Raw genomic sequence first — 15,423 nt, forward strand, 5'->3', positions numbered from 1 at the left:
GGATTCTCATTAACTCTATTTGCCAAAGCTATGTCATGACCCCTTTCTGCCCTCCTGATTTTCCCCATTAAGTACACTCCTACTGCCTTTATACTCTTCTAAGGATTTACTCAATCTATCCTGTCTACATCTGACATATGCTTCCTTCTTTTTCTTAACCAAACTCTCAATTTCTTTAGTCATCCAGCATTCTCTGTACCTACCCTAAGAGGAATATACTTTCTCTGGACTCCCGTTATCTCATTTCTGAAGGGTTCCCATTTTCCAGCCGTCCCTTTACCTGTGAACATCTATGCCCAATCAGCTTTTGAAAGTTCTTGCCTAAGACCAAAAATTGGCCTTTCTCCAATTTAGAACTTCAACTTTTAGATATGGTCTATCTTTTTCCAACACTATTTTAAAACTAATAGAATTATGGTCACTGCCCTTTTAAGGAATAAATCTTGGTATGGCCTACATGTGACTCCAGATCTACAGCATGATTGACTCTGAACTACCCTCTGAGCAATTAGGGGTGAGTAATAAATCCTTACTGAACCAGTGATACCTACAGTCCATGAACAAATTCTTTAAAATAACTGAATTGAGGCTGTTGGCAGAGCATTGAAAATGGTAGTGTGAAGAAATCTCTGAGATAGTTAATAGCATGCAGTAGTTGGCTAGATATCAGTTGTGGGAAAGAGGATCATGACCTTTTCCCTAAACTGTAATTGAGATTGCAAATTAGGAAGTGAACTTACTTATCCAGTAGATAAGTTAGCAGTTAAAAGCCAATAGCAGGGGATACTCAAACTGGTTTTCTTCAAGATGAAAAGCCCTATTGGATTTTCTGTTTTATCACATTTTAAAATGAACTGTAATTAATTCCTTCTATTCTAGATATGGATCCAGCATTGTTGAAAGAAAGGGAACTGTTTAAGAAGCGTGCTCTTTCTACTCCTGCTATTGAGAAACGAAAAGTCTCTTCCTCTTCCGGTTCATCTAGTTCTAAAAAGAAGAAACTAAAGCCAGATCAGGGAAATTCCTCAAAACAAAGTTCAGGTAAATGGACTTATGTACAAGTATATATTTATTTTAAAACAGTGGTTTTGTTACCTGTAGCTTTTAAAAATTTGGTGAATATGGTTTATAATTAAGAGTACTCAGTGTAAGAAAAGTATACAAGACATTATCATTTTTGTTTGCCAGTTGGTCTTCCACTTTGGAAACTGATGAGGGCAATGGATCCTTGAGAGTACAACCAGAGCCAAGCCCATTGCACCATGGCAACTCAACAGGGGAGGAGGAAGAGGAAAGGACCGACAATAATTATAGAGGATTCCATAGTTTTTGGCTCAAACGAGTTTTTATGGCATTAAATGTGACTCCAGGATGGTGTTGCCTCCTTGGTGCCAGGGTCAAGAACAGGAACATAGGAATCAAGCCTGCCTTGCTATTCAATTTCAAATCATAATCACAATGCATGCCTTCATGCAATCCTATAACTGTTTTACTATAACCACGTACGTTATAGAGTAGCTGCTTGATTGATTCAATATGTGGCTGGAGAACTGGCATCAGATTTCTGAGGAATTGGTATCAGTTCTAGGGCGTGGGACCTGTACAAGCTGAATGGGTTATACCTTAATAGAAGTGGGACAGATATCCTTGCAACTAGTTTCGATAGTGCTGTTGGGCAATGTTTAAACTAACTTCATAATCATAGAAACTCTACAGTGTGGAAAAAGGCCTTTTGGCCCAACAAGTTCACACCGACCTTCCGAAGAGTAACCCACCCAGACCCATTCCCCTACCCTATTACCCTATATATACCTCTGACTAACCTACACATCCCTGAACCTTATGGGTAACCCAAATTGGAAGAGAGCAATGTTGATAAAAGAAATTTAACAAAATGCTAGGGAGACTAGAAGATAAGAGAAACAAAGCTAGACATTAGTGCACTTTTAAAAGCAGAATGATGTCTGAAAGACAAAGTTAGGGGCACTCTGCCTGATTGCACACCGCATTTGAAATAAGGTAGACGATCTAAAGACATAAAGAGAAATACATGGCCACGATCTAATTGCAATGACAGAAACATGGCTGCATCGTGACCAGGATTGGGAACTGAACATTCAAAGAGTATAGTACTTTCACAGTTGCAAATACCAAAAAAAATTGAGATGCATGGACTTCAGATGCAGGCATTGGTATTCAGTATTTGGCTATTTTATATTGTTGGGGTCCCAGCTGATGATAAGTCAGATCAATGAATGAAACTTGGCATGATAGATCACGTATAATTTTTGGTCTTAGTTACTGTAGTGGTTGCTCCTTTGCCTTTCAATTTGACAATCTTGACTTTTAATGTATTATCCTAATCCATCAATTTGTGTCTTATGCCTTCATATGTTCTCATATTCAAATTTAAACTCTTCAGAATTAACTACCTCTCTTTCAAACAATGTAAAATTAGAACTTATTGTGGTCACTCATCCCTAAATGTTCTTTTACAAAAAGATTGTTAAGAAGCCCTTTTTGATTCCATAATAGTAGATCTAAGTTAGTATAGCCCCTAGTTGGATCCTTCAGATAATCAGAAGGTTAGATAATTTTAGACAGTGAGAGCCTTTTTCCTCGGATAGTGATGGCCAGCATGAAGGGATATGGCTTTAAATTGAGGGGTGATAGATATAGGGCAGATGTCAGAGGTAGTTTCTTTACTCGGAGAGCAGTAGAGGCGTGGAACGCACTGTCTGCAACAGTAGTATACTTTGTCAATAGTCATTGGGTTGGCATAAGGATGAGAATGGGATGTTATAGGTTAGATGGGCTTCACATTGATTTTATAGGTCAGTGCTGCTCTGTTATGTTCTATGTTAACACACAAACACACTCAGAAACATGTCCTCCATGCTTTAATGGTCAATTGGTTTACCAAGTCTCAATACTGATCGAAGTCACCCATGATAAATGCATTGCCCAAGCAATATGCTTCTCTAATCTCTTGATTAATACCCTTGTCCACACTACCAATATTTGGCAGCCTATAAATAAGTCCAGCCAATGTCTGCTGTTTCTTAGCTCCAGCAAACAGACACATTGTTCATTCAATCAGAGATTCTATTTTGTCTTGAATGCCTAGCATCTGAAACAATGCCCTCTGGCCCTAACATCCTCTCAGCCGTTACCCTGTCAAGCCCCTTAAGAATCCTATATGTTTCAATGAGATTGCCTCTAAAATTCTAGTGATGACCATTCCAACCTGTTGAATTTTTGCTCATATAGCAAACCCCCCCCCCCTCCCCCTCCATCCGATACAAGGGAACATCCTAGTGAATGCTTTCTGAACTGCCTCCAGTGAAATAATATCTTTCCTTATGGGACCAAGCTGCTCACATTACTCCAGATGTGGTCTCACCTTGTACAGTTGGAGTAAAACTAATTTTATACTCCAAACTGCTTGAAATAGGGGCCAACAATCCATTTACTGCCCTGATTACTTGCAGCACCTGTATGCGACCTTTCTTATTTCATTCCCAAGACCATGAAAGATCTGTGTTGCAGCTTTCTGCAGTTTTTCTCCATTTAAATAATACTCTGTTCTTTTGTTGTCCCTTCCAAAATGAACAACTTTCCCATCTTGCACTCCATTTGCCAATTGATATCGCTCTGTAAACTGTTTGGATCCTTCTCGCAACATGTCTTTCCACCTATTTTTATATAATTTGCAAATTTGGTGACAATACGTTTGCTTCCTTCCTCCAAGGCATAAATATTGCAAATATTTGTGGTTGCAGCACAGATCTCCATGAAGCCTTCTGGTTACAGGATCCATTCGTTCTTTCCTGCCTATTAGCCAATTCGCTAACCATGCCAATATTCTGCCTCCAGCACTGTAGACTCTTAGATAATGAAGCAGTGAGTATGAGGATACAGGAGAGTCTAAACAATGTTCAGGTTTAGCCTGAGAAATGGTCAGTAATGTTCATGCCACACCAGTACCTCATAATGGATCTTCTCCAAAGACAGATAATCTAACCATTTCCCCTTGACATTTCACTAAATTGCCATTACTGAATCCTCCACCAAGATGACACAGATGTGTGGCAAAAGAATCAACACCAATTTTGAAAGAAAATGTTTTTTTACACGTTGTTAAGCCTCATTGGGGTGGTGCACTAGAAATCAAGCCTGCTATTGCTGGAGTCATCACAAAAGTTAAAAGGTTTTAAAATATACAGAGTTTCCCCCTGACTTGTAGACTCAGTTTGACAGAAAACATGGACCAGGTTTCTGTACTTAACAGGACTTACTATTTATTACAAATAAGTAGACTGTAGCTACAAGTAAGCTAGTATGAAGCATTTGCTTATAATTCTGTTAGTTAAAACATTAACACCCATTATAAACTCTTCCTTGTACACACAGACTGGGGAAAAAATGGGTTTTTCAAAGGAGCGAAAACCAGAAAAGCAGTTCAGTGGTCTCTTCTTGGTCTTCCTTCTCTGGATACTTTCACTTTGCAGCAGAATTCAGGTCATTTATTCACACTTATAAAAGGTCTTAAAGTGATTACAGCTTGCAGCAACTGCTGAGGGAAAAATAAACTAGTTTTCTTCAGACTTAAAGTAACTTCTACTATAGAAGACTGAGAACTCCTGAGCTGAAGGCTTCTCACTATCTTGTTTCCAGTCCCAAGCTGAGAAAAAATTAAAGTTGTAGGCAAGCAGAAGGCTTTAGTCACGGATAACTTGACACTAGTCCATAGCCAAAAATACAGAAAAAGTAAAAAATACAGTTTTTACAGCACTGTATAGTAAAGATCTGGAATACCTGAACGGATGATAAATGCAGATTCAAAGTTAGATAAATATTTGAAAGGAAGAATATTTGTCGGGCTGCAGGACAGGGTTGAGAAGTGGGATTAGAAATTGTTCTTGCAGATAGCTGACACCAACTTGACTTACGGAATAGTCTGCTTCTGTGCTATAACGATTCAATAATTCTATCAACTTTCTGGAGTTACCATTGGCTAGAAACTTAACTGGTTGGAGTATGTTAATACTATAGATACATGGACAGGGAACTAATTCCCTGATTCCTCTAAGTCTGTTTTCTAGCTACATGCAAACAACATGTGAGAAGCTTGACATTTTTCAAAACAAAGCTACTCACACCTCAGCTACTCATCTTTAAACAGTCATGCTCTCTACTGGTGGCATACCATGAAAGCAGTGTGCATCATCTATTAGACGTGTTGTACCTTATGTAGCATTTATTTATTTCTCTTTTTGTGTAGTATCTTCATGAACATTTTTATTTCTCACCCTTTTGAGTAAGTGTTGAAAATAGTAACCTACTGATTATCAGAGTAGAGAGTGTGGTGCAGGAAAAACACAGCAGGGGTCAGGCAGCATCCAAGGAGTGGGAGAATCAACGTTTCGGGCATTCGGAAGATTCCTGCTCCTTGGATACTGTCTGACCTGCTGTCCTTTTCCAGCACCTCACTCAATTCTTCTGATCTCCAGCATCTGCAGTCTTCACTTTCTCAGGCTGATTATCAATCTGCTTGAATCATATTATGAATCCTTCTTCCATAGTCATAGAGTCATACAGCATGGAAACAGACCCTTGATCCATCCAATCCACACATCATTTCTCAAACTAAACTAGTCCCACCTGCCTGCATTTGACCCATATCCCTCCAAACATTCCTATCCATGAACTTATCCAAATGTCTTTTAAACATTGTACCTGCACTGCATTCACCACGTTGTCTGGCAGTTCATTCCATACACGAGCCAATGTATCTGTTTTTTAAAAAAAAGTTGCCCCTCATCCTTTTCATATATTTTAAAATGTGAGAAGAAAGATGCCCCCTAGTTTTAAACTCCTCCACCATTAGGGTGCCCCTCATAATTTTATAAGCTCTATAAGGTCACCTCAAGTGAGAAAGATCCCAGCCTTTCCAATCTATTTTTATATTTCAAACCCTCCATTCCAGACAGCATCCTGGTAAATCTTTTCTGAATCCTCTCAAATGTAATAATATCCTTCTTTTAATAGGGTGACCAGTACTGCACTCCAGGAGAGGCCTCACCAACGTCGTGTACAACTTAACACAAGGTCCCAACTCCTGTAGTCAAAGGTCTGAGCAGTAAAGGCAAACGTGCTAAATGCCTTTTTAACTTCTGCCGACCTGTGATGCAAATTTCAAAGAATTTTGTACCTGACCCCCTAAAGTCTCTGTTATACAACACTACCCATTAATTCCATGATCAACAATAAATGGAGTGAGCCTCAAACCTGGGAGCTGTTGAGTCACACGAACTCTGGGTAATACTAACTGAAACAGTTTTAATGTTGAATGAGAACTTTCTAATCAGTTTGGTATTTTTATCCTGTTAGGACTACTAATTTAAAATTTCTGCCTTCGTTTTTATCAATACTTTTCATATTACTTTTATATTTAACTGCTCTCTTGATGAATCATATTAGAGTCATAGAGGTATAGAGATGTACAACGGAAACAGACCCTTCAGTCCAACTCGTCCATGCCGACCAGATATCCTAGCCTAATCTAGTCCCATTTTCCAGCACTTGACTCGTATCCCTCTAAATCCTTCCTATTCACGTACCTATCCAGATGCCTTTTAAATTCTCTAATTGTACCAGCCTCTACCACTTCCTCTGGCAGCTCATTCCATGCTTTGCATGAAAACGTTGTGCTTTTATATATTTTCCCCCCTCACCCTAAATCTATGTTCTCTAGTTCTGGACTCCTCCACCCCAGAGAAAAGATATTGTCTCTTTAACCAATCCATGCCCCTCATGATTTTATAAACCTCAATAAGATCACCCCTCAGCCTCCCAATGCTCTAGGGAAAACAGCCCCAGCCTATTCAGCCTCTCCCAAAAGCACAAATCCTCCAATCCTGGCAACATCCTTGTAAATGTTTTCTGAACCTTTTCAAGTGCTGATAAATTAAAAATCATTTCAGTTCTACCAAATCCTGTTTTACTGTTGCTGTATTATTTTGATCATTTTTAAAAAAAATCTATTATCTTGACTCAAGGTAATATTGTCATAATTCTATTATATATTATCAGGATCAATGTACTGCAAGTGGTGGAAACTGGAGTAATGTGTCAAACGTCCAACAAATGATCACTGACCTGTCATGCTAGACCTGTTTCTGTTTCCATATTTGCTGCTAGATTTAGTTAATATTTCTAACATTCTGTGCTTTATTTTATCCCTGGATCTCTGCAGCAGTCATTCTACTCTGTTTTGTTCAAAGTTTAGCCCCCTCATTTTTTTAAACTTATGCTATTAGAACGCCACTCTGCTTCACACTAGAACTGACCCACTCCAGGGTTCTCCGTTGATCTGCTTTATTTCAAGTTTGCATTGTATAAAATGGCCTGGATTAAAGCAGCTTAAAGCAGGTTGCACAGCATTAGGCAAGTAATCTGAACCAAATATAGGATCTTGCTGAGTATCTTCATGGTCCTCCAATTTTTTTTGTTATTTTTAAGCAATTTATTTATCCAATTCTTTTTGAAAGTTATTGATTGCATTTGTTTTTTACCACATTTTTAGATCATCTTAATGTGAGTTTTAAAAAAAACTCATCCTTCAATGATAATAAATCTGTCCCTCTTTCATTACCAACCCTTGTGACCAAGCTGTCAAATCAGTCTTGTGAATCTTTGCACAGTTATTCACGCCTTGCTATTCTTCAACCTGAGCTCCAAAATTGGACATACCATCGTACCTGAATTCTTTTTAGACTCTATGCCTCTATAAAAACCAAACCTTTTTTAACAACCTTGTCAATTTTTTAAAAATTATTTTCATATATATGCATGTATGGAATGTGAAAGTCTATGGAAAGACTAATGTTTCTGTCCTTGTGTAAAAATGTTGGTAGGAGTTTATATATAAGACCTCTAATATAAGTATAATGTAGTTATAAATCAGATCATTAGAGCCATATGTAATAAGGGTAATGTAGTAATCATTGAAGATTTTCATCTTCATATAGATCATAGAGATGTGAAAATCCAATACTTTTTATACAAACCTTGTGCAAAATAAGTTCATGAAACGACTAAGTTTCTAGATCAGTGGTGAGAAACAAACGAGGGAGCTATCAATGTGTATCTAGCTCTATGCAATGTGAAAGTGGTAATTAATAGCCTTCCACAGGATAGATTGACTATAATTGGTTTTTACATTTCAAAATTATTTGCTAAAATCCAAGTTAAGATCTTACACAACTAAAGCAAACTGCGCAGGTAGGAGGGTTGAGCTAGGCCAAGTAGCTTGGGAAACTGTATGAAAGCATTTAAGAATGGGCCAGCCAGATTTTTGATTTTGCCAGAAAGAGGAGGATGCTATGGATTGGGATGAGTGTAAAATTCAGCAAAGGAATAAGAAGAAATTAAGCAGAAAAGAGAAGAAAATATAACAATGGATTAGTAAGAGACCCCAAAACAGATTATAAGTGATTTTTATATAAGATAATATTGAAAGCAAGTGTTAGCCCAGAAGAAGCAGAGGTGAAGTTATAATAGGGAATAAGGAAGCATCAAAAGTATTGTATCAAAAACACATTCCAGAAACAATAAGAAATCAAGGGCCCAGAGCGATTGAGGGCCTTTTTAAAGAAATCAATACTATATTAGATTAGATTAGATTAGATTACTTACAGTGTGGAAACAGGCCCTTCGGCCCAACAAGTCCACACCGCCCTGCCGAAGCGTAACCCACCCATGCCCCTACATCTACATTTACCCCTTACCTAACACTATGGGCAATTTAGCATGGCCAATTCACCTGGCCTGCACATCTTTGGATTGTGGGAGGAAACCGGAGCACCCGGAGGAAACCCACGCAGACACAGGGAGAACGTGCAAACTCCACACAGTCAGTCGCCTGAGGCGGGAATTGAACCCAGGTCTCAGGCGCTGTGAGGCAGCAGTGCTAACCACTGTGCCACCGTGCCGCCCACGGTAGTATATTATTCCATATACTACTGTAATAAGGGACTAAGTAGCAACTAATCCCTGGACCCAATGATCCACATCCTAACTAAGGTTTTAGAAGATCTATGTGCAGAAGTTTTCCATTTTACAGAAAGCCTCAAAATAGAAAACCGTTCCCAACAAGTGTGGGATTGGTTCTCAGGTAACTGAACACATTGTGATTGGGAACAAGACAGACAAGTATTTTGATCACCAACACAGGAGCTGTCTCACTGTTCTTTGCAGTCAAAACCAATTTTAAGTCTGAAGAAAATCAGTTTATATTTCCTCCAGTTGTTGTAAGCTGTTACTTTTAACTGATCAAATAGGAGAAAGTGAGGACTGCAGATCCCTCCAACAACAGCATCAATGTGGATTACATCAGTTTCCTCATTTCCCCTCCCCCAGCCGTATCCCACTTCCAACCTTCCAACTTTGCATTGCCTTCGTGACCTGTCCTGCCTGTCCATCTTCCTTTCCACTTATCCACTCCACTCTCCTCTCTGACTTATCATCATTACCCCCACCTCCGTCTACTTATCGCACTCTCAGCTATCTTCCCCCGGCCCTACCCCGTCCCATTTATCTCTCCACCCCCTCTGCTCACAAGCCTCATTCCTGATGAAGGGCTCTTGCCCAAAACGTCGATTTTTCTGCTTCTCAGATGCTGTGTGACCTGCTGTGCTTTTCCAGAACCCCACTCTCTACTTTTAACTGATCAGCCAGAGACTTCTGAGTGAACCAGCCACCTTGAAAAAGGTGACCTGGAGAAAGGTGACTATAAATCAATGTTCTGATCAGCATGAGAGTCATAAGGATCATCCCTGCAATCTGTGAATAGGAATTACTGAATTGTTTTTCAGCTTTCCTTTGCCCATAATCAATTCTTTTCCACAATAGAGTAAAGAACTGTGGATGCTATAGATCTGAAACAAAAACAGCAATTGTGAGCAAAATACAGCAGGACTGATAGCATCAATGGGAAGAAAGCAGAGTTAATGTTTAAAGTCTGGTGATTATTCTTTAGACCTATCTTTCCATGTCTGTTTGCCTGTGTGCAAAGGAGAGTTTAGAAGGGGATCAGAATTTAATTTGTAGTGTAATAAATATACCTTGAGCTTATAACTGTTTACCTGGAGCTAGAGTCTTAGTAATAAATCATAATTACTAAATACTGATACCTAGTCCATAATTTCTATCAATGTGGATCTGAAAATCAGGTAAATTGGGTGTTGTACCTGCCACACAATTCTTATATTCAGCAAAAGAACTGAGTCCTTATAGACAATAATATTCATTTATTGAACACATGTTATTATTCTAATGTTAATAATACAATAAAAAACAATAAAATACTACAAACTATCTTGTGCTTTAACCTAACTTTGTATGATCGTATGCCGCCACACTAGAATTTGGCTGGGCTTCACATGGTGATGTCGTCTTCTTCTTCTTCTTGGAAGTGTCTTCTCTTTCAGTGGTTATTCTTGAGTTACCGCACTGAGTGGGGTTTTGTCGCGACTCTTATCCTTCCGAGTCTTCGCACCTATTTGGGAGGTCTTGAGGATCTGTCAATGAATTGATCAAGTTCAATTACCCTAATCAATCAGACCCAACCAGGTGTTGGCATATTGATGGCAGGGTGGCCCTTGGGTGTCCATCGTGGTAGGTGCTGAGTGGAGTAACCTCCTCCAAATAAGGGTGCTAGGCGCCTCAGTGTCTAGCGAATGACTCACTGCTCCTGATTGTCCCAAGGGCGACATTCCATTGTCCCATTCAAGTCCAACTTCGTGTGTATTGCAGGGTCTGTAGCTATCAAGTTTGTTTGCAAACCATCGGTGGGCAGCTGCAGTCTGTCTGGATTCTGCAGCATGTGGATTAGCACAGTCACTTTAGTCAAAGCTGGGTTCTCTTTCCCAGCATGCTTTAATCATTGTCCATCTTTTGTAACTCCATGGTAAGTTTATTATTGTCCATCATTGATTTATTACTTTGGGTGGCCTACCCGGCCGTGTGGGGAATATTGTGTAATTGTTATAAAGCCTTTTAGGTTTTGTGATGACTCTGGGAAAACCTTGGTTTCCTGGGTGCTACAGCTTTCTTTAGCATTTGGTATCTATGATTCTTTCTTTCCTATCAGTCCTATTGCATAAGTCACAGAGATGTACAGCACGGAAACAGACACTTCTGTCTAACTCGTCCATGCTGACCAGATATCCTAAAGTAATCTTGTCCCATTTGCCAGCACTTGGCCCATATCCCTCTAAATAATTCCTATTCGTGTACCCATCCAGATGCCTTTTAAATGTTGTAATTGTACTAGCCTCCACCACATCCTCTGGCAGCCCATTCCACACATGCACCACCCTTTGCATGAAAAGGTTGCCCCTTAGATTCATTTTATATCTTTTCCCACTCACCATAAATCTATACCTAGTTCTGGACTTCCCCACCCCACAGAAAATACCTTGTCTTTTTGCCTTATCCATGCCCCTTATGGTTTTATAAACCTCTATGAGGTCACCCCTCGGCCTCTGATGCTCCAGGGAAAACAGCCCCAGCCTATACAGCCTCTCCTTAAAGCTAAATCCTCCAAACCTGGCAACATTCTTGTAAATCTTTTTTGAACCCTTTCAAGTTTCACAACATCCTTCCGATAGGCGGAAGACCAGAATTGCAACACAATATTCCAAAAGTGGCCTAACGAATGTTTTGTACAGCCACAACATAACCTCCCAACTCCTATACTCAATGCTCTGACCAATAAAAGAATACTAAATGCCTTCTTCACTATCATATCCATCTGTGACTCCACTTTCAAGGAACTATGAATCTGCACTCCAAGGTGTCTCTGTTCAGCAACACTCCCCAGGACCTTATCATTAAGTATATAAGTCCTGCCCTGATTTACCTTTCCAAAATGCAGCACCTCACATTTATCCACTCCTTGGCCCATTGGCCAAACTGATCAAGATCCTGTTGTACTCTGAAGTAACCTTCTTCACTGTCCACTACAGCTCCAATTTTGGTGTCATCTGCAAACTTAGCTAACAAAACCTCCTGTGTTCACATCCAAATAATTTTATTACAGATGATGAAAAGCAGTGGACTCAGCACTGATCCATGTGACACACCACTGGTCACAGGCCTCCAGTCCGAAAAGTAACCCTCTACTATCACCATCTGTATTCTATCTTCTATCTACAAGCCAGTTCTGTATCCAAATGGCTCGTTCTCCCTGTATTCCATGTGATCTAACCATGTTAATCATATCAAACCTTGTTGAATGTCTTACTGAAGTCCATACAGATCATGTCCACTGCTTTGCTCTCATCAGTCCTCTTTGTTACTTCCTCAATAAACTCGTTCAAGTTCATGAGACATGATTTCCCACGCACAAAACCATGGTGACTATCCCTAATCAATCCTTGCTGATCCAAATACATGTAAATCCTGTCCCTCAGGATTCCCTCCAAAAACTTGCCTACCGCCAGTGTTTGCCTCACCGGTCTATAGTTTCCTGGCTTTTCCTTACCACCTTTCTTAAACAGTGGTACCACGGTAGCCAACCTCCAGTGTTCTGGCACCTCACGTGTGACAATCGATGATACAAATATCTAAGCAAGAGGCCCAGCAATCACTTCCCTAGCTTCCCACAGAGCTCGAGGGTATACCTGATCAGGTCCTGGGGATTTATCCACTTTTATGCATTTCAAGACATCCAGCACTTCCTCCTCTGTAAAATGGACATTTTTCAAGATGTCAACATTTATTTCCCTACATTCTATAACTTCCATGTCCTTTTCCACAGTAAACATTGATGCAAAATACTAGTTTAGTCTCTCACCCATCTCCTGTGGCTCCACACACAGGCCGCCTTGCTGATCTTTGAGGGACCCTAATTACCCTTTTGTCCTTAATGTATTTGTAAAAACCCTTTGGATTCTCCTTAACTCTATTTGCCAAAGCTATCTCATGACCCCTTTTTGCCCTCCTGATTTCCCTCTAAAGTATACTCCTACTGCCTTTATAATCTTCTAAGGATTCACTCGCTCTTTCCTGTCTATATCTGACATATGCTTCCTTCTTTTTCTTAACAAAAGCCTCAATTTCTCTAGTCATCCAGTATTTCCTACACCTAGAAGCCTTTCCTTTCACCCTAACAGAAATGTACTGTCTCTGGACTCTCGTTATTTCCTTTTTGAAGGCTTCCCATTTTCCAGCCGTCCTTTACCTGTGAACATCTGCTCCAAATCAACTTTTGAAAGGTCTTGCTTAATACCATCAAAATTGGTTTTCTTCCAATTTAGAGCTTTTAGATCTGTTCTATCCTTTTTCATTACCTCAGTCACCTGCCCTACCTTATTTCCCAAGAGTAGGTAAGTTTTGCATCTTCTGTACTAGGTACCTATTGAATCAGAAAATTTTCTTTTACACACTTAACAGATTTCTCTCCACTAAACCCTTAACACTTTGGCAGTCCAAAAGTAAAAATCCCCTACCATTACCACCCTATTATTCTTACAGATACCTGAGATCTCTTTACAAATTTGCTTCTCAATTTCCTGCTGACTTTTGGGGTCTATAATGCGATCCCAATAAGGTGATCATCCCTTTCTTATTTCTCAGTTCCATGCAAATACATTCCCTGAATGTATTCCCAGGAAAATCCTCCCTAAGTACAGCCATAACATTATCCTGTAACAACAATAGCCACCTGCCCTCCTTCCTTGCCACCCTTTCTACCCTTCCTATAGCATTTGGAACATTAAGCTGTTGGTCTTGTCCATCCCTGAGCCTCATTCCTATAATTGGTATGATATCTCAGTCCCATGTTCCTAGCCATGCCCTAAGTTCATTTACCTTCCTTGTTAGGCCTCTTGCATTGAAGCAAATGCAATTTATTTCATCAGTCCTACTGTGTTCTCTGCTTTGTTCCTGTCTGCTCTGACTGTTTGCTTGTCCCTTTTCCAAACTGCACCACTGATCTCTTTCCTCACGATCTTCCTGAGTTCAATCCTGGAGTCCCCTTCCAATTCAGGTGCAATCTATCCTACTTCTACAGGTCACTACTCCAGAAGAGATTCCAATGATCCAAAAATGTGAACCATTCTCCCCTGCACCAGCTCCTCAGCCACAAATTCGTCTGCTGTATCCTCCTATTCCTACCCTCACTAGCTTGTGGCACTCGAAGTAATCCAGATATTACTACCCTTGAGGACCTCCTTTTTAAATTCCTACCTAACTTCTTATATTCTCCCTTCAGAATCTCATCTTTCTTTCCTTTCGATGTGTACAATGACCTCCTGCTGGTCCCACTCCCCTTTATAGAATATTCTGTGAAATATCCTTGATCTTGGCACCAGGAAGGCATCACACCTCTCCCTCTCCTACGTTTCCTGCAGGTAACCCATTTATTTGACTGTATCTGTGGGTTCCCCCCCCCCCACTTCTGATAAATGCTATCCATCCCACTCCTAGTCCTGGAAATTCCTCATTGCCTCACTGCCACTCCAACCAATTCATGCGATCTGAGAGGATTCGCAACCCAAACACACTTACTGCAGACATCCAAAGATGTGCAGGTTAGGCGAATTGGCCATGCTAAATTCAGGGATGTGTAAGTTAGGTGCACTAGTCAGAGGTCATTCTAGGATAATCGGATAGGGGAATGGCTTTGGATGGGTTACTCTTCGGAGGGTCGGTGTGGACTCAATAGGCCGAATGGCTTGCTTCCACACTGTAGGGATTCTATGATTCCATGTTGATCATCAGTACATTGGAAGCTCTCCCTAATCTCCCATATCCAACAGCAAGAGTTTCTACTAAAGGCCATCTCGGCACCTTAATCTACAGAGCCAGAAAATAACACAATCTTACTGCTGTAAAAAAGCACTGCTCCCGGCTAACTTCGTATCTATGTTTTATAGTTTTAAATTTTAATCAAGAGCCCCTGACCTGTTTAAACTTGGACTAACTGCACTCTGTTTTGTCTTCCCTCCCTTTCCTAATTCATCTTGTTTACTGTTAGTCAAAGAATCATAGAGTTGTACAGCACAGAAACATACACTTTGGTCCACCTCCTCTATACTGATCAAATATCCTAAATTAATCTTGTCCCATTTGCTATTTCTAGTATTTTGTTATTTAATGCTCAATGCTCCGTCCTCCTGGTTCACTCTTCTAACTTGCCTTAAACTGTCCCTCCATATAAACTCTACTACTTATACACAGTCACCTCCATAAGACTGTAAGATGTTGGAACAGAAGTAGGCTATTTGGCAGGGATAGTCAACATGGCTTTATGCGTGGGAAATCATGTCTCACAAACATGATTGAGTTTTTTCAAGAAGTAACAAAGAGAATTGATGAAGCCAGAGCGGTAGATGTGATCTACATGGACTTCAG

At 40.0% G+C, this 15,423-nt stretch overlaps 1 protein-coding gene across 3 annotated transcripts in view; it reads left to right on the forward strand.

The window, feature by feature from the left end:
* Positions 1-15,423, forward strand: part of gtf2e2 (general transcription factor IIE, polypeptide 2, beta) — a 57,402-nt gene that overhangs the window by 9,607 nt on the left and 32,372 nt on the right. For all 3 annotated transcript variants that reach the window (XM_072584228.1, XM_072584229.1, XM_072584230.1), the window contains exon 2: positions 880-1,041. In XM_072584228.1, the coding sequence (XP_072440329.1) occupies positions 882-1,041 (160 nt within the window). In that variant the 5' untranslated portion in view covers positions 880-881. The remainder of the gene's footprint in view (positions 1-879; positions 1,042-15,423) is intronic.

The sequence above is a fragment of the Chiloscyllium punctatum genome, chromosome 14 (genome assembly GCF_047496795.1).
Source record: "Chiloscyllium punctatum isolate Juve2018m chromosome 14, sChiPun1.3, whole genome shotgun sequence".
Lineage (NCBI taxonomy): Eukaryota > Metazoa > Chordata > Chondrichthyes > Orectolobiformes > Hemiscylliidae > Chiloscyllium > Chiloscyllium punctatum.